Consider the following 18,138-nt stretch of genomic DNA (forward strand, 5'->3'; position numbering starts at 1 on the left):
GGCTGTTGAGCGGGCACGATTACTGAAGAAATGTTATTTCTCTGGGGTGATTCATACCCTTTTAAGTACTTGCAAGAAGTCCACCTCTTTGGCCTATGTTCGACTCTGGTGTATTTTTGAGGATTGATTAAAGAAGGTGGCTCCCCTTGTTTTCAGGACTCGTTGCAGAGGCATTCCTTGGTTCTACATCCAGGTGTGTCTCGGTTTTTTCTTGGGATCAGGAGATTGCGGCCCCCTGTCCAGCCGGTTGTTCCACCTTGGGATTTGAATTTAGTACTGTCAGCCTCTTTGGCAGGCAACCTTTAAGAATCTTTCAAAGTCACATTTTTGGTGGCTATCATGTCGCTGCAATGTATTTTGGAGTTGCACGCTTTGTCGTGCAGGAAACTGTTTCTAGTTTTCTCGAAGGAGAAGGTGTCCTTGAGGCCAGTCCTGTTCTTTTTGCTTAAGGTGGTTTCCCCTTTTCATGTCAATCAGTTGATTTCATTACCTTCCTTCTCACAGGAGGAGGCTGCTGCTTCATTGCGTAGGCTAGATGTCGGTAGGGCATCGAGGTGCTATGTGTGCCAGACTGAGGAGTTTCGTTCTACTGACCATCTTTTTGTGTTGTTTGTGGGACTACATAGAGGGGAGGCGGCTTGTAAGGTCTCGATCGCTAGATGGATTAAGGAAGCAGTTTTGTCTGTTTACTTGTGTGCTAAGACTGCGCTGACAGTTTTGCAGGTGCATTCTACAAGGACTCAGGCTACCTCATGGGCGGAGCATTCGCTTATTCCTCCGCAGGATATTTGCAGGGACGCTACTTGGTCTCCTTTGCATTCCTTTGTCTGATATTATAGGTTGGACGTTCAGTCTCGGCAGGATGCTTCTTTTGGTGCTTCCGTGTTGATCCGGAGACTTACCCACCTTCGGTGAGTGCTGCTTTGGTGCTTCCCACTCAGGAATGGTCTGGAGTAGATGATAAGAAAGGAACAATTAGATCTTACCTGCTAATTGGCTTTCCTTGAGTCTCTCCATACCATTCCTGACCCCGCCGTAGAAGAATGTGTGGATATCGCGGGTGTCGAGTGGGGTTCGGGAGCTGCAATCATCACAGTTAGACATGTTTTTGGTGCTCACTTCTTTTACCAGGGTTCTTTTGGGTGTTCCACTGTTCCTGTTTTATGTTTTTTGGTTCTGGTCTCTCATTACTGCTTGGCTATGTGAAATACTGAGCAGGTCAGGGTTGCACAGGTGTCAGTAGTTCTCAGTCTCCCTCTGCTGGTAGGAGAGCATATTTACCCACTCATCAGGAATTGTCTGGAGAGACTCAAGGAAAGCCAATTAGCAGGTAAGATCTAATTGCTCTTTTATGTGAAAAAATACAGACGTTATGGAAGTTCAAAACCTGTAAATTTTTTTTTTTTTTTTTTTTTTTCTGTTTTTCATAATACTTTATATATTTCAACTTTTTTATTGAGATCAAAAGATAAACAACCTCGAATTACAATCTTAGCAAGTATATACATTCATATCTTCAAGTTATACAACAACTCAACATCCAGATCCATTCTCATATTTTTGAACCTTCTCAATTTCCCCCCCCCCCCCCCCCCCCCCCCCCCCCCCCCCCCGTTTTTATCTCATATTGGTTCTCTACATAAACATCAAAACCTTTACCCCCTATATTCATAATTTGTTAAGGATTAGGCTTCTCCCCTGATGTGATAACTTGGCTAAATAAGGATTCCACAGCTTCAAAAATCGGGTTTTACGTTTAAATGAGCCTCTAACCTCTTGTGCTTCCCATGTAAGTACTTGATGTATTTGGTTACGCCAATGCCAGAATTCTGGTGCATCCGATGAAGTCCACTGTTGCATTATACATTTTCTTGCAATCAAACATAACTTACGGCACAACAGCACCTCTCCTGCTTTGAGCCTCCCAAAGGAACCTGGGCAATCAAGCACCACTTGAATAGGTGTCCCCTGAACATGGTTTGACGTCAAAAGGGAGAGGAAAGCTGTCACCCTCCTCCAAAAACATCTTATAACCAGACATTCCCAGAGCCCATGGTATAGAGAATTATCAGCAGCTTTACACTTCAGGCATGTAGGTGTTTCAATTCCCCCCGCCCGAAATAGCTGGACCTGCGAAAAGTAGGCCCTGTGGACAATTCTATATGCACATTCTCGATAACCTGCCCCGCTAATTAATTGGGGAATACCCTTAAGATGAGCTGCAATATCCCAACAGGCAAGATCACATCCCACATCCAACTCCCATCTTCTCTTAAGCTGGGCCAGCTCCTTCCCAGGTGCCAATGTCCAAATTTTCTGCTGTAACTTGGATATGGCTGGCGCTTCCTCTGAAATTTCTGTTAATAAATCCTGTATTTTCCTCCCAATTTAAACTTAAGTGCTTCTTTGTCAAGAGTGAACATAGTGTTTCAGCTGACAGTAAGCAAAATTGTCTCCCCAGCGAATTGATTCCCGCGGAATCAGCATGTCCAGAGCTCTAGGCTCCCCTGTCTGATCTACCACTGTTCCCAAGTTATGGAGACCTTGAGTCTCCCACCGCCTGAACACCAAATTCTCTTGTCCAGGTCTAAACATTGGGTTCCCCCTTATTGTTAGAAGTTCTGTTACTCTCGGGTCACCTCCCAGTTGTTTACCCAGGAATCTCCACGCTTCCCGTACGGGGCTCAGCAATACTGATTTTCTCATCAACTGAGGCAAAGACTTGTTATCCCCTTGCAATAATGACACCAGCTGATATGGTTTAAATAGTTCTTTTTCTATTTCCAAAGGTGTGTGATAGTCCGAGTTATAGATCCAGTCACGGACATGTCTCAAATTGCATGCCAGATTATAATATTTAATATTGGACAAGCCTATTCCTCCCTGATTCCACCCCCCCAGTAACAATGACATTCGCACCTTTGCCTTCTTATATGCCCAACAGAACTTCGTCACTATACGGTAAAACATCCTTACATCTTTCTGTAACAACTGTAAAGGCAAAGTTTGCATTACATATAACCACCTGGGGAGAATTACCATGCGAATTAGACATATGCGCCCTGATAATGACAGTGTCAGTCCTTTCCAGGCTTCCAGTTGATGTTTTGTTTTGTCTAACAGCCACTGCACATTTGTTCTATAAAGCCCCTTTGTCCTTGGTGTTAAATAAATGCCCAGGTAGCGAAATGATTCCTCCACCCATTTCAGTGGAAATTGTCCCCTCCATGTTCTACGAGTATCTGCTGTTATGGCCATCGCTTCCGACTTGTCGTAATTCAATTTGAACCCAGAGTATGCCCCAAATTCTGAAAAAACTTCCAGAAGATCACTTAATGACTCCTGTGGGTTTGTTAACAGTACCAACAAATCATCAGCGAAAGCCGCTACCTTAAATTCCTGTTCTCCAAGCCGCACTCCCCTAATTGTGGAACATTGATTTATATCTCGGATTAATGGGTCCTATATAATGCGAAGAGTAAGGGCGACAGCGGACATCCCTGCCGAGTCCCTCTCTTAATTTCAAATTCCTCAGAAAACATTCCATTCACCCACATCTTAGCTTTTGGTGATTCATACAATGCCGCTATCGCCCTCACAAACCAGCCTTGATCCCATATTTGTCCAAGATAGAGAAAGAAAAGGCCACTCCACCCGATCGAATGCCTTTTCGGCATCGAAGCTAATCATAATAGACGATTCACCCCCAACCTCCAGGCGTTCCAGGGATGCTAGAATACACCTAAGATTTCGTGCCACTGATCTTCCCTGAACAAACCCCACCTGAGCTTCGTGGATAATCCCGGAGACACGTCGTAGTCTATTCGCCAATATCTTAGCAAATAGTTTACTTCTTGGTTGAGAAGTGAAATAGGTCTATACGAGGTTACTAAGGTGTGGTCCCTTTTAGGTTTGGGCAAAACTATTATCTGGGCTTGGTTAAGGTGTCCCGGCAAATGATCTTGGTCTACCCAGGCATTAAATGCCTGAGTTAAATACGGTACTATCGAGTCACCTAGCAGTTTGTAGAATTCTGCTTTAAACCCGTCTGGGCCCGGAGACTTACCCAATTTACTGCACCCTATTGCCCAGCTTACTTCATCACAACTAATAGGCGTTCAGAATTTTTCGTTCTTTCAGTTGAATTTTAGGGGTTAAGACATTATCCAGATAAAGCTCTGCGCTTAGACCTCTCTCCTCTCCCGAGCCATACAGTGATTGAAAAAATTTTGAAAAACTTCTCTTATCTCTTTATCTGTGTGGAGTAATCTTCCCCCCTCATTCCTAATAGTTAAAATGTGTCTAGAAGATCGTTTAGCTGCTATTAGCCTTGCCAGCATCTTACCACCTTTGTTTCCTTGTTTATAAAGTTGAAATTTATAATACATTTGTGATTTTACCGCCCGGTCATGGAGTAAGGCGTTCAGAGTTGTCTGGACTGCTAGGATGTCTTGTCTGATTTGGGGGTTGGTTTTTTCCCAAATTGTTTTCGTAAGCTCAATAATTTTTTCTCCAAGCGTATGATTTCTTTATCCCTGACTTTCTTATAATGGCTTACATAACTTATAATGTCTCCTCGCATTACTGCTTTCCCAGCCTCCCAAAGATACTGAATTATCTTTTGCCCCTTCATTGAAGTGTGAATATTCTTCCCACTTACTCACTAAGAACTCCTTAAATTTCCCAACATATATAGATAGCTAGGGAAGACCAGTTTTTTTGCACCCCCTCTTGACTCCCCAAGTTCCAGGTGAACCAGACCGTCGCGTGGTCTGAGATTATACAGGGGCCTATCTCAGCTTCTCCTACGTCCGAAAAGAGCTCTCTCGAGATTAACAGATAATCGATCCTGGAGTGAGTACCATGAGCCCTGGACTGATGAGTATATTCCTTTTCCAAAGGATGTAGTACTCGCCAAACGTCTATAAGGTTAAGTATAGAACAAAAGTCTGGCAAGCCCTTCGATGTTTGTGTCCCTCGGCCCTGCATAGGATTAGACCTATCCAATTGCATATCCCATGTCGTATTAAAATCACCCCCTAGCACCAACGGAACAGGGTCTACCTGGGTTAGTATTGATGTTAATTTCTTATAAAATTTGATGTGAAGTTGATTAGGGGCATATATACTTCCCAGATTCACCTGCTTTCTGGCTATTACCGCCTTACAGAAAATAAAACGACCGTCCGGGTCTTTTATGATGTTCGTGAGTTGCATTGCCACCCCCTTTCGGATGAGAATTGCCACTCCTCCTTTACGTCCCACTGCCGCTGAAGAGATATACATTCCCCTACCCACCACTTCGCCAACTTGGCGTGTTCACGTCTCTGACAAATGAGTTTCTTGTAGAAATACATATCAGCTCTGATTCGTTGTAAGTAATGCAATATTTTGATCTTTTATGGGGGGAGTGAATACCCCCCACATTCCCATGTGGAGTATCTTAGTCCTTTTTCTTTGCATTTATTGTATGTTGGTCCACCAGTTATTACCCTATTATCTGAGAGGAGCCAGCCCAGCCTCTGACCCCCCTTGTGTAGACCAGATAGTTCGCATCCAAGCCCGCACATCATTTTGAGTAGTTATCCCAATTATTGAGCCCTCATCCTTAATATGAATGCCCATGCGCTTATTTCCCCTCCCCCCTGTGTCCTCCCTTCCCTATCCCTTTCCCCTCTATCCCACCCAATACCATCTTCCCGAACCCCGTCTTGCCCCCAGATCCCTCCCTAGGGTCAGTCACTTTATACGCTACCCCCCTCAATCCCAAATCAGGCCTATTACATAATTGTTTTACAGTTATATTAATATCCCTTGTGATATCTTATTTATTTAACCCTGCCCCTTTCCAGTTCTCCCAATATCCTCCCACCTTACGTCACTTCTATTTCCCCCTATTAAACCCCCATGTAAAAGAACAAGTAATAATAGGCATATCAAACAAACATGAATTCGTTCAATCTTATATATAGTCTTTATAGGAATGAATAATGCTTCTTATCACCAGTCCCTCATATCAACAAGTAGTCCAATTTCAAACCATACTGCTTTATTCCTTCTGGTGTAAATTACCACGTTCAACTGCACACCAAAAAGAAAGGGTGGAGGAAATATACACCAAATCAAAACCTTCTTCCACGCTCCTTTCGCGTATATCAGGTAACCTTGGTTCCCTATTACTGCTTCCAAGCAGGAGGTTCAGCGATTAGGGTCCAACTGCCGCACAATTGCTGCGCATCTTCAACGATGAGTATGTGTTCGTTGATGATTGATAAGTAATCCGCAGTTTTGCCGGGTACATCAATGCAACCTGATTTTTCTTTTCACCAACTCAGCGCAAATCGGCGAAAATAATTTCCTTTGCGCCGACACCCCCCGCCGAATAATCCTGGAACATAGGATTTTTTGAGTTCCACATTCAACTCTTTCCCAGAGCGCAGAGCTGTAATATCGCCGTTTGTGCGCAAAAATTGGATTTTGCAGATGACCACTCTGGGCCTTGTGGAGTTCGCCTGCTTTATAGCCCAACCGTGAGCCCGTTCGATGCTCAAGGGGCCCAGCTCCATCGGCAACTCCAGCTCCTTGTTCAGCCACACAGTCCAGGAGCTTTTCAAATCATGATCTCCTTGATTTTCTGGTATGCCTACCATCCTTAAGTTGTTTCCTTTCTTCTGGATCTGTTCTCCAGATCCTCGATTTATCAGCATAAGAGTCCACCAGTTTTTGTAATTTTGTTTGAGCCTCCTCAACTTTCTCTCATGCGGTCTTCTAGTTCGCCAGTTTCGGCGCGGAAATTCGCCATGGCTTCTCCAATCTGTACAGTATTATTAAGAGCTTCCAGCTTTGCTGTTAATGAGCCCAATTTTTTCCTCCAGTATCGTTCCATAGCAGTGGTAACCTCTTCTACAATTTCGGCGGCCCACGCGGATCCCACCTGTGAAGCCGCCGGGCTCGCCGGGCCAGCCATCTTGTCGTCCGCCAATCTGCTTTCTCTTTGTCCTTTACGCAAGATTTTTTAGGCCGCCATCGCGGAGAAGTATGTGTTAAAGTTGGGGCTTTGCCTCCTGTGGTGGTTTCGCCGATTTTCTGGGTAATTGCAGTCACTTTTTCGGGATATTTATTCTGATTTCGGCTAGAGGGAGCAGGAGCGAAGCCGTTAGCGTCCGCTCCTCTGCATAGCGTCACGTGACTCCAAACATGTAAATTTTTAAGACTACTTATGGACCCATGCATGAAAAATCACCATTCTAAACATTTTGGATCTGAGACTTTAGTTACCTTTTCCCCCAGGGACAGTCCATATTTGCCAAAATAGAAATATGCTCAAAACCTTGGAAGACCTCAATATGGAAAAAATGTATATGTATAATTTTTGCTGTAAGGGTAGTAATACTGGATAAATTGAATTTCTGTTTTCTTCTTTGGCCCGGCCATTTCATCTTGCTCCTCTGGCTTTAACTTACCCTTTCTTGTACTATAAGGCTTCATTTCAACTACTTGGATCTTTTATCCCTTTCATGAACGCTTAGCACCCCATCTGGGGCTAACCCTGCAGCCACCTGGAGGGTCTGTCCCCAGCACTGCTCAGGTCCACCTGCACCTTCCGCTTGTGCTCTATACTAGCACCCTGCTCCCCACGAACCGGGTCTCACTTGCCTCTGGGTGAATCTCCCACTCAAGTTATTTCCCGGTGATTTCTAGGTTACTGGGGCAATGCTCTCAGGCCACCACCGTTCCTAGAAAATACCCACAGACCTAAACCACAAACCACCAGGATTCTTACTCAGTTCAGGTCAGCAGTCAATAAGCGAATATGGTTTATTGTCACAAAATTAGAACAGTGAACTATTAAAAATGGAAAAGTTACAGGCAATAACTGGTAACTGAATAAGGATCAGTATTAAAACTTCTAAACACTTTGTCAGTACCTGGGTAGTTTCTGGAAGCTTCAGGAAATTAACTTCTCACAAGCCTTGAACATAGTCTCAGGACAGAGATGTTTACCTCTGCTCCCTTACGAGATTAAAGATTACCTAACAGCTTAGTTGGGGGGGGGGGGGGGGGGGGGGGGGGGGGGGGGGGGGGGGGGGGGGGGGGGGGGGGGGGGAAAGGTGAGGGGGGAAACTCACTGCTATAACAGCTTTACAAAAAAAAAAAGAGAGAATCTCCATCTGCTGCCAACGAGGAAAATGCACTAGAGAACAAATGTCATACATATACTTAAGAATCACAGACATAAATCCCCTGTTTCATCACAATTCATGTATTGCAGTGGCAATCCTTCAATATCCATGTACCAGGGCCTCTTTCAAAGCCCTAAATCCAGTCTCTAGATATCATTAATGTTCAGTTAGTGTTGTTCACGACCCACATGTACATACAGTGAACTATGAGTGCCTACTTCCAGAGCATCCCAAACAGTCGCAAATCTGAATCTGGACTCAAACATATTTTTCCCCTGCATAAGCTACAGGGCGGGCCCCTGAGTAAACTGACCTTTTCTGTGAACTTTGTATATAGTTGTCAAGAAACGCCTATCTCCCACCTGGGGCTAACCCTGAGGCTACCTAAAGAGTCTGACCCAGCACTGCTGAGGTTCACTTGCAGGGCCGTGCCTAGGGTCTCTGGTGCCCCCCTGCAGACTATCAGTTGACCCCCCCCCCCCCCCCCCCCCCCCCCCCCCGTGTGGCACAAGATGCAAAGGAAATAGGAGCTGAAAGATGGAGTGCATCTTTGTGGGATTGCTGAACAAGTAGAGGTTTACAACCACTTAGCTTATCGTGCTTTCATGTTCACGAAATTAGTAATTAAATCTTTGATATCTAACTGGCCACATATATCATTCTCGATAGCAATCATGGCAAGGCTTACAAGCCTTTCTTGCGAAATACTTGATCGCAAATAATCCTATATAAATTCTCACCTCCAACAGGATGTGCCTGGGACCGTGCCTCCCTCGGAGGTGGTCTGCTAGACAGGCACGCACTGACGTCAGTGACAGCTGATACCAAAGCAAGGGTGGATTATGTTTCCCTACTCCTCCCCCTGTGTTACAGCCCACTGCACTCCCCTTCTGTGACCCAGTCGACCCCATTCTTGGCGAAAACTGTCCCCCGCCGCCGTCCAGTACCTATGCTGACGGGGGACCCCAACCCCCATCAGCCGAAGACCTGTGCTGACCTTCGCGCTGTTGCTTCTTCAATGATCTTCGGTTCAAGTTCCTCTGCGTGCGTTTGATGTCAGATGCACGCAGAGCAACTTGGACACAAAATCATTGAAGAAGCAACGCCTCGAAGACCAGCACAGGACTTCGGATGACGGGGGTTGGGGTCCCCCATCAGCACAGGTACTGGACGGTGGTGGGGGACGGTTTTCGCTGGGAAGGGGGGTCGACTGGGTCACGGAAAGGAGGGGGTGAAAACGGAGGGACGGCAGAGTCTGGAACGGGGGGGGGGGGGGGGGGGGGGATGGCCTTGCTAGCGCCCGTTTCCTTCCCTTTTGAAATGGGCATTTTTTTACTAGTTTTTTATGATTTTTAACCGTGAAAATTATCGCTCACCACTTGCTACACTGACAGGAATTGTCAGCAATATTCTTAGAAACAAATTGCTATACATTGCAAAATAAGATAGCAAATGTAAATTCTCACAGTGGACATATTCCTAAACACTAAAATGAAAATAAAATGATTTTTCTCTACCTTTGTTGTCTGGTGACTTTCTTTTTCTGATCATTGATAAGTCTCTGACTCTAAAGTTTAGCAATTTCATTAAAGCAAAATATATTTTCACATATCACAGACTCTTCCTATCCAAGGAGAATCTTTTATATAAAAGCAAACACCAAAAAAAAAAAAACAATCAGATTTTCACTTACCAGCTCTTCTACACTACATGTCAGCTAAACTTCCTCTGAAACTACTGTTGGAACCATTAGCCAATGAAATGGCTTTTAGCTGTAGCTTCGGGTTACCTGACAATTATGCAAACATCATTGCAGTCATGCTCTCCTCTAGGTGTACAAGCTCAGAGAAAAAAAAAACTTTGAACCACTTACAGATTTTAACAATTACACTATTTAGTTTTTATTTCTCCCCAGTCTCATTTGCACACCTCCCTCCAAACCTGGCTGTTCTCTTTAATTTGAATGTTGTTCAAGCTCACCCTGAATGAGGAGTTCATCCCACACCAACCACATAAATAGCACTTGTTGTATTCTTTCAAACAACTTCAGCAGCAGAGCCAGCCTGCCTGCCTCAGTGAGCACTGTGGCCGAAGAGGGGAGTGCAAGGGAGAGAGGAGAATCACAGCTTCAGGTAAAACGTTTTGCAAGTGAGCTGACCTCAGGAAACGGTAGGCGCCCTCCAGAGGTCAGCGCCCCCCTGCGCTGCTTACCTTGCTTACTGTGTTAGCACGGCCCTGTTCACTTGCACCTGTGCATACGCTCCTGCACTGGCACCCACCACACTGAGTTCCGCTTGCCTCTAGGCGAATCTCCTACCCTCAAGTTAATTCTTTGGTAGTTTCTAAGGACACTGGAGCCACAATCCCAGGGGTCCACAGTTCCTAGAAAACACCCACAGATCAAGAACCCAAACTATCTGGATCCTGAGTCCAGGACAGCAGAGCTAATAACTAATAGGTTTATCATAAAAAGGTAGAATGTTGAAAAGGTGTAGATAGCAAAAAATAACAGGAATCAACATTAAACTAACTAAACACTTCATTACTACCTGAGTAGTGCCTGGGGAGTTCAGGAAAAATAACTGCTCACAGGGTCTCGATGCATAGATCTCCACATTCCAACTCTGACGATTCCGGCTGGATCTTGCACTTCAGTGCCAATCAGGGCCCAGAGCATTAATACTGAGTGGATTTGGCCAATGATACTGCAGGTTACTTTCCCTCAGGGGCTTTCCTCTCTTCCTGTTGAAGATAAGATGAATGGAAAACAGCTTGCAGCTTTAAAGCACAGGACAGGCACCACTTACTGGCCAATTAAGGGAAATGCACTGAGGGGGAAAAAAAGATGTCATACTTCAACTTAATAACAATCATAAGTCCCTTGTTTCCCTACAATAGTATTACTTTATTTTTTTAAATTCTTGAATTACTGGTGGAGAGCTATCACAACACAGGATCTCCATGATTGGTGGATTCGTTAAGATGTTACCCTGTTACTATTGTCTATTCCATAGTGTCCCACAGATCAATACAGTGACTTATGAGTTATGTCTCCCTACCAGCAGTACCCTGTACAACCGGCTCAGCTCCAGTATTCTGCCTATCTAGCAGGGAAGTAGACATAACCCTGTGGGTCTCCTGGCCTTTGGTGGTCAGTTGAGCTCTGGGGGTTGAATGTTTAGCAGAAGCGGGTTACACCTAGTGGCACCAGGTCCCTTCCAGTCTCCCTTCCCCTCTCTTCTTTGGATGCCTCCCTGCCTCATTTTGTTTTTGATGTACCTTGGGGGGCGGGAGGGGAAACTAGGGTCAGGCGGTGGCCTTCCCTCTCTGAGGCTTGCTCTTGTGGAGCATTTATTGGGAGAATGGAAAGTTTAGTGTCTGTTTGTGCCCTGATTGTAGCCCGGATCAAAGACGAGTGAGATAAAAAAAAAAAAATTTTTTTTTTTAAGTGCCATTAAGCCTGCTATGTCTGTGCCAGCTGAAGCCATTAAGCGTTGCTCCCAGTGTAGGAGCCAGAAAACAGTCTCTGGGGTGTACAGTGCCTGTCAGCGGGACTCTCCTCTTCCCTCCCTCCCTTCATCCCGTTGGGGTTTCTTCAGACCGCAGTGGGGCCACCAGAGGCGCGGGATGAGGTGTTGGCAGTTTCCCGGCAGTGCAGCGGCTACCATTTTGGAATCACTGATGCGCATGTTGCGCCCTAGTTCAGGTTAGCTGTTCCTGCGGGAAGGAGAGGCCGAATTGGACTGCGAGGCGGGGTCCGTCAGAGGACCTGAGGGTGGATGTAGACTCCGCTGCTTTTTCCCCAGGGTTTGTGCTAGTTATGCACAAACTTTTCTTTTAAAGAGACTTCAGCCAGGGGTGTCTTTGGGGTTCCTGTGGACCTGAGGCCAAAGAGGGCACATTTAGAGCCTTCTAGGGACCTTGTTGATATGTCCCTGATTTCTGAGTGGTGCTTAGCTGATCTGGCATCGATGGCTATGGTGCGCTCCTTGGAAGACCCCTGGAAGAAGCGGAGTTGTCCCCAGAGGGATTGATGACCCCACGGTGGCCTGATTGTTCAGACAGGAGGAGCTTCCCTCTCTAATTGTTAAGGCCCTGGAGACTCTGAAACTTGCTTCGCCGGGACCCCAGGCATCGGAGGCAACCACGCACCCCATAATGTTAGGGCTTCGGAAGTCTTTCCATATCCATTGAATAATGTGCCAGTTTCGGATCAGTGGGATTCCCCTGAGGGGGGATTGCACGTGCCATTGGCTATGGCCCGGCTTTATCCGCGGGGGATTTGGACTCTTTGCGGTTCCCTAAGGTAGATTCCCTCATTATAGCAGTGACTAAGAAGACCTCGCTGCTGGTGGGAGGGCCCTCAAGGATGTCCAGGAGAGGAGGCTTGAGACCTCCTTTAAATCTTCCTTTGATGTGGCTGCTCTGTGTGTACAAGCGGCGGTCTGTGGTTCTTTTGTGGCTTAGGCTTGTTTGAGCTGGGTGCAAGGAGCTGCTGCGGTCCCTGGAGGTCAGTCTAGCCTGTCTGGCTGACTTGTATGATGATCGCCGTGTTTCGGTGAAGGAGATGTCCCTGATGGTTACAGCATGCAGATGGCGACGGCTGTGGCATTGAGCTGCGGATGTGATGTCAAAAGTTTGGCTCGGTTCCCCTTCTGGGGGGGGGGGGGGGGGGGGCTTCTTTTTGGTGAAGATCTGGTGGATTGTGAAGGATTTGGGTAATTCTAAGGGCCAGAGACTCCCAGAGGACAGAGTGAAGCCTTCATGTAGGTTGAGGGCTAGGTTTCAGGAGGCCAGGAAGTACAGGCCTGGAAAGTTCGGCGCCCTTTCGAGGCAGTGCTTCCAGAAATGATGTCACCCTTTTGGTGGGAGAGGCGCTCCACCACGCCTTCTGCTCCCCACCCACCTCAGGCCTCCCATACCTCACAGTGATTGGGGTCTTGGCCCATTCCTCCATGACCATTGTTGGAGGGTATTCGTCTCTCTTTCTGGAGGAGTAGGTTAAAATCACTTCAGACCAGTGGGTCTTGGAGGTGATTTGCGATGGTTATAGCCTGAAGTTGGTGCAAGAGCTCCGGCATTTTTTCTGGAGTCCTCCATGCAGGCTCCGGGCAAGGTTTGGGCGGTTCATTTGACCCTGTATGAGCTGTTCCAGCTGGGAGCTATGTAGGTAGTTACTCCAGGAGAATCTGGGCAAGGGCACTGTGGTCCCGAAGAAGGATGACGCTTGGGCGCCCAATGTTAGATCTCAAGAGGGTCCACCGGGCGCTCAGGTTCCATCATTTCCGCATGGAAACATTGCGGTCGGTACTTGCAGCGGTGCAACCCAGGGAATTCTCAACTTCTTGGGATCTCAAGGAGGCGTATATGCACATTCCCCATCGGTGTTTCCTTCACTTCACCGTGCTTGGAGCACACTATCAGTTCAAGACCAAGCCGTTCGGCCTTGCAGCCGCACCTGGGACCTTCTCCAAGGTGGTGGTAACGGCTTTCCTCAGAAAGGAGGGAGTTCAGGTCCATCCTTACTTGGATGACTAGCTCATCAGAGCCGCCTCTTGGGAGGAGAGTGTGCAGGCCACTGCCCGGGTCGTCAATCTTCTTTGTTCCTTGGGATGGGTGATAAACCTGAACAAGAGTTGTCTGACGCCTTCTCAGTCCCTTGAGTACCTCGGGGTAATCTTCAACACCCGAGTAGGGATGGTCCTTTTCTTGCATGGGATGCAGCTGAAATTGCACACAGGCCTCCAGTCTCCTACTGGTCCCAGTTTCTCGGGCTTGGGATTACATGCAACTATTGGGGTCCATGGTGGCAACCTTGGATGTGCTAACGACCAAAGAAAAAAGCAGAGCTCAGCCTTCAAGACTGAAACAACAGAGGTCCTTTATTTCTGAAAGACCCAACATAAAAACACCTGCCACAGGAGTCCAAATTATATTGAAAGCATTAAAAAAAAGAGCACTGTAAAAAAAAAAAAAACAGGCTCCTTGCTGTGTATTTGTCTCTCAAAGTTGATATGAACGCATATGGCTAGGGATGTGATGCTCCTCTGTCAATGGGCGGAGTCGCGTCTGGAGAATCTGTCGGCAGCCCACATTGCGGCCAAGCTCAATGTGCAAGCGGACTTCCTCAACCACAATGTGTTGGATCCGAGGGAGTTCTAAGAAAACAGCGAAGGCGACTCGGAAATAAATAGATGATGCTGCAGTAATCTTAGAAGATTCATTGGCCAACAACAGTGACTCAATATGGCCATGTTTCTGCCCACTGGCCTGCCTCAGGAGTCTTCTAATGTGTTTTGAATTGATCTGTCTGTATCACATGCTGCAGTAAAGTATATCAAATACTATTCTCCGTTACAATTAAAATATAGCCAGGAGCACTGCAAGTAGCACTGCGCGCCGACATGCAATACTCTCAGAAAACCTCTACTCTAGGCTTTTGACAGTGTCCATGGTCTGAAAAGCTCTGTCGTGTGGGGACCCTTTTCTTTCCTTTACAGAGGCAGGGGTTCAGCTTCGGACCATCCTGTTCTTCTTTCTTCCCAAGGAGGTCTGCAGTTTCCACCTGAGCCAGCCGATTTCACTTCCAGCATTCTGGCGGAAGGACTCCCAGATGACTATCGGGCTCTCCGGTGTTTGGATGTTCGCCAAGTTCTTTTGTGGTACCTGGAGGTTGCCAACGACTTCAGCGCTTGGATCATCTTTTTGTGCTCTTTGAGGGCCCTCGGAAAGGCCTCCTGGCATCTAACGCGATGATTGCCCATTGACTGAGGGAAGCCATAGTGTCAGCTTACCTGTTGACCAGGAAGTTGCGGCCGCTAGTTGTGAGAGCTCATTCCACCAGGGTGCGATGTCCTGGGCAGAGGTTCAGGCAGTGTCGCTGGCTGATATTTGTCGGACGGCAGTGTGGGCTTCTGTGCACACTTTCACGAGGCATTATCGGCTGAGTGTCTTGGTGAGGGCTGATACTGCCTTCGGAGCTTCAATGTTGGTGACTGGTTGTCACCAGGCCCGCCCTATTTGAGAAATGCTCTTCTACATCCCACAAGTTTCTGGATTGATCTATGGGACGTTATGGAAGGAAAAATTAGTTCTTATCTGATAATTTTCTTTCCATTAGTCCCAACAGATCAATCCAGAGGCTTGCCCTAATAGTGCTTTCTTTTCTCAGGTGATCCTAGCATAATTCCAGCAGAAACGTTTTTTGACTTTCAGGCGTATGACTCATGTGTGGCTGGTTGGGTTCCCGTGAGTCTTCTACGGATCGAATTCTCTTTGGTCTGTCGGTGGGGGTGGTGGCAGCTGCTTTTTTGTTTGTGCTTCAATGGCTTCGAGGTCCATGCACGTCACCTGAGGTTTCTAGGGTCACCCCTTGGGGTTTTTTTTTTTTTTTTTTTGCTTTTGTAGTCTATCTTTAGAGGCAGGAGGTGTCTTGGTTTTTGTTTCCTTGTTATCGTCTTGGGTTTCGATTATACTGGAGCTAAGCCAGCTGTACAGGGTACTATATGGCAGAGCTCTGGTGTTCTCTCTATCTCCACCTGCTGATAGGGGGACATAACCCACAAGTCTCTGGATTGATCTGTTGAGTCTAATGGAAAGAGTTTTCAGGTAAGAACTAAATTTTCCTTATGAAGTTCAGGTGGGAGAGAGATGGGGGGTTAACTTTGTCAAAATATCTATCAGACTTGCTTTGTATTTTACTTGCTTTTATTTGCGCAATAAACATTTCCAATAAATTCTTGAATTACACATTTACCTTTTTATAACTACTCTTCTCTCAGTAGCAGGGGTGGACTGACCAGGCAACAGGGCAGTGCCCAAGGGCCCAGAGGCTCTGCCCAGAGCCCACTCTAACAATGCACACAGGTACAACCCTGCCTCCCTTTCTGGGCAGACTGGATTGGCCGTGCTGGCTTTATCTGCCGTTATTTAGTACACACCTGTACAGACGTACACAAAAACGTACAAATATGCCACCTACAGAAACAGAAAAACATATAAAACACACACCACATGCAAAACATGCATACAGAGGCAAGGCAGAAACAGACATATAAGTGCATGTATACACATGCATAAGGGTTGGAAAGGATTCTATGAACCTTGATCCCCCATGTTTTTCCACTTGTTTCTGATAGGGTAGAAGGATCTATCCGAATGCCATTTGAGTTGTCACCATTGTTTTAATTGACAATAGCCAGTTCAAAGCTTTGGTTCAAGAGCTTGAGATAAAGTAGCTAGTAATTGTTATCCTTTTGCAGATGGAGCAAGAGGCTGAAAGACGCAGGCAACCGCAAATAAAACAGCAACCAGAGTCTGAAGAGGAAGAGGAGGAAAAGTCTGAAAAAGAAGAAAAACGAGAAGAACCCATGGAAGAGGAAGAAGAGCCAGAACAGAAGCCTTGCCTTAAACCTACCCTGCGGCCCATTAGTTCTGCTCCTTCTGTTTCATCTGCTAGTGGCAATGCAACGCCTAACACACCTGGGGATGACTCTCCCTGTGGCATTATCATCCCCCATGAAAATTCACCTGAACAGCAACCACCAGAGGAACATAGGCCTAAAATAGGACTTAGTCTCAAACTGGGTGAGTTGGTATTCTTTCTTGTTCTTCAGAGTGAAGAAAGGGAAAGATCATGTGTGTAACCCTTATGTATCCCATAGCTGACAGTAAAGAATGGGTGACCTTCCAGTGCAAAGCATAAGTGCAGTAGAATGCTAAGCTCAGTGTGATCTTTTTCAGGAGATGTATTGAGAGAATAGGATGTCCTTGTCCAATGATGCCAGCTTCTTACCAGAATCGGCAGGAGTCCTAATATAATTTTAATATGCAGTATCTCAATGTATAGAAGGTGATTGCTGGTAATGAGATCTGATAAGAACTGTTAATCCTAACACAGCCTAAATTTGACAAATGATTGGCCTGTGTTAATCTTTTGCCCATGTTCTTAAAACAATAAGAGAGATCATTTTTTTGTATTTTCATCAAGACAGAATTTGGATGACTTTTTTTAAATAAGAAGCATCTTAAATGTATTGTGTGTGAGTACAGTATAACTCCATTAAGCATGTTTGTTTTGTGTAGTATTAGTTTGCCTCTGTTATGTTGTTAATAATTTGGATTTATATATCACCTTTTACCCAAACACAATTGCAACATACCTTACAGTTTTTAGCACGTCAGAAACATGAATGCTGCAGCCTTTGGGGTTGATGACCTGGTGGCACATTTTTTTGCCCAGGAATGCATACAGGCATCGAAAGAGAAGCTTACAGCTGGGTAAGATGAGGCACCAGTGAGCTAAGGACTTGTTCAGCATCTCTGAGTCAGTGGCAGAAAAGGGTCGAACTGATATCTTTGACTGTAGGTCAGTGCTGTAAACATTAAACCACAGCACTTCAAATGTAATGGTTTTATTTCTCTGCATTGGTTTTTTTTTGTTTTGTTTTTTTAGGAATTAAAAGCAACACCGATACTGTCCTGCGCTCCTCTCTTGGTGCTTCTAATAGTCCTAACCAACCAAATGCTGCTAAAAGAAAGAAGCTACCTGTTGATAGTGTTTTTAACAAGTTTGATGATGAAGACAGTGACGATGTGCCCCGTAGAAGAAAATTGGTCCCTTTAGATTATGGGGAAGATGAGAAAGGAGTAGCAAAAGGCAATGTCAACACAGAAGAAAAACGGAAACACATTAAGAGTCTAATTGAAAAAATTCCTACTGCCAAACCAGAGTTGTTTGCCTATCCTCTCAATTGGTCCATTGTAGACTCGGTGAGTTTCTGGAGCTTTAAAGTCTGTTTCAAATGTGACTTGTTTTACTGGCCTCTTGTTTTTGCCCTCCTGCATCACTAACTTTTAATTGAATTATTTATCCTCTAGAAGCCATATTAAATTGAGACATGCTGTGTTCACAAATATAAATCCAGATTTGCAAATTGAAAACAAATACCAGAAG

At 45.7% G+C, this 18,138-nt stretch overlaps 1 protein-coding gene across 1 annotated transcript in view; it reads left to right on the top strand.

Moving 5' to 3' along the window:
- Positions 1–18,138, top strand: part of RBM25 (RNA binding motif protein 25) — a 350,786-nt gene that overhangs the window by 247,825 nt on the left and 84,823 nt on the right. The window contains exons 14-15 of the mRNA XM_030214739.1: positions 16,445–16,769; positions 17,638–17,954. Coding sequence (XP_030070599.1) covers positions 16,445–16,769; positions 17,638–17,954 — 642 coding nt within the window. The remainder of the gene's footprint in view (positions 1–16,444; positions 16,770–17,637; positions 17,955–18,138) is intronic.

Source organism: Microcaecilia unicolor, chromosome 9 (assembly GCF_901765095.1).
Source record: "Microcaecilia unicolor chromosome 9, aMicUni1.1, whole genome shotgun sequence".
Classification (NCBI taxonomy): Eukaryota; Metazoa; Chordata; class Amphibia; order Gymnophiona; family Siphonopidae; genus Microcaecilia; species Microcaecilia unicolor.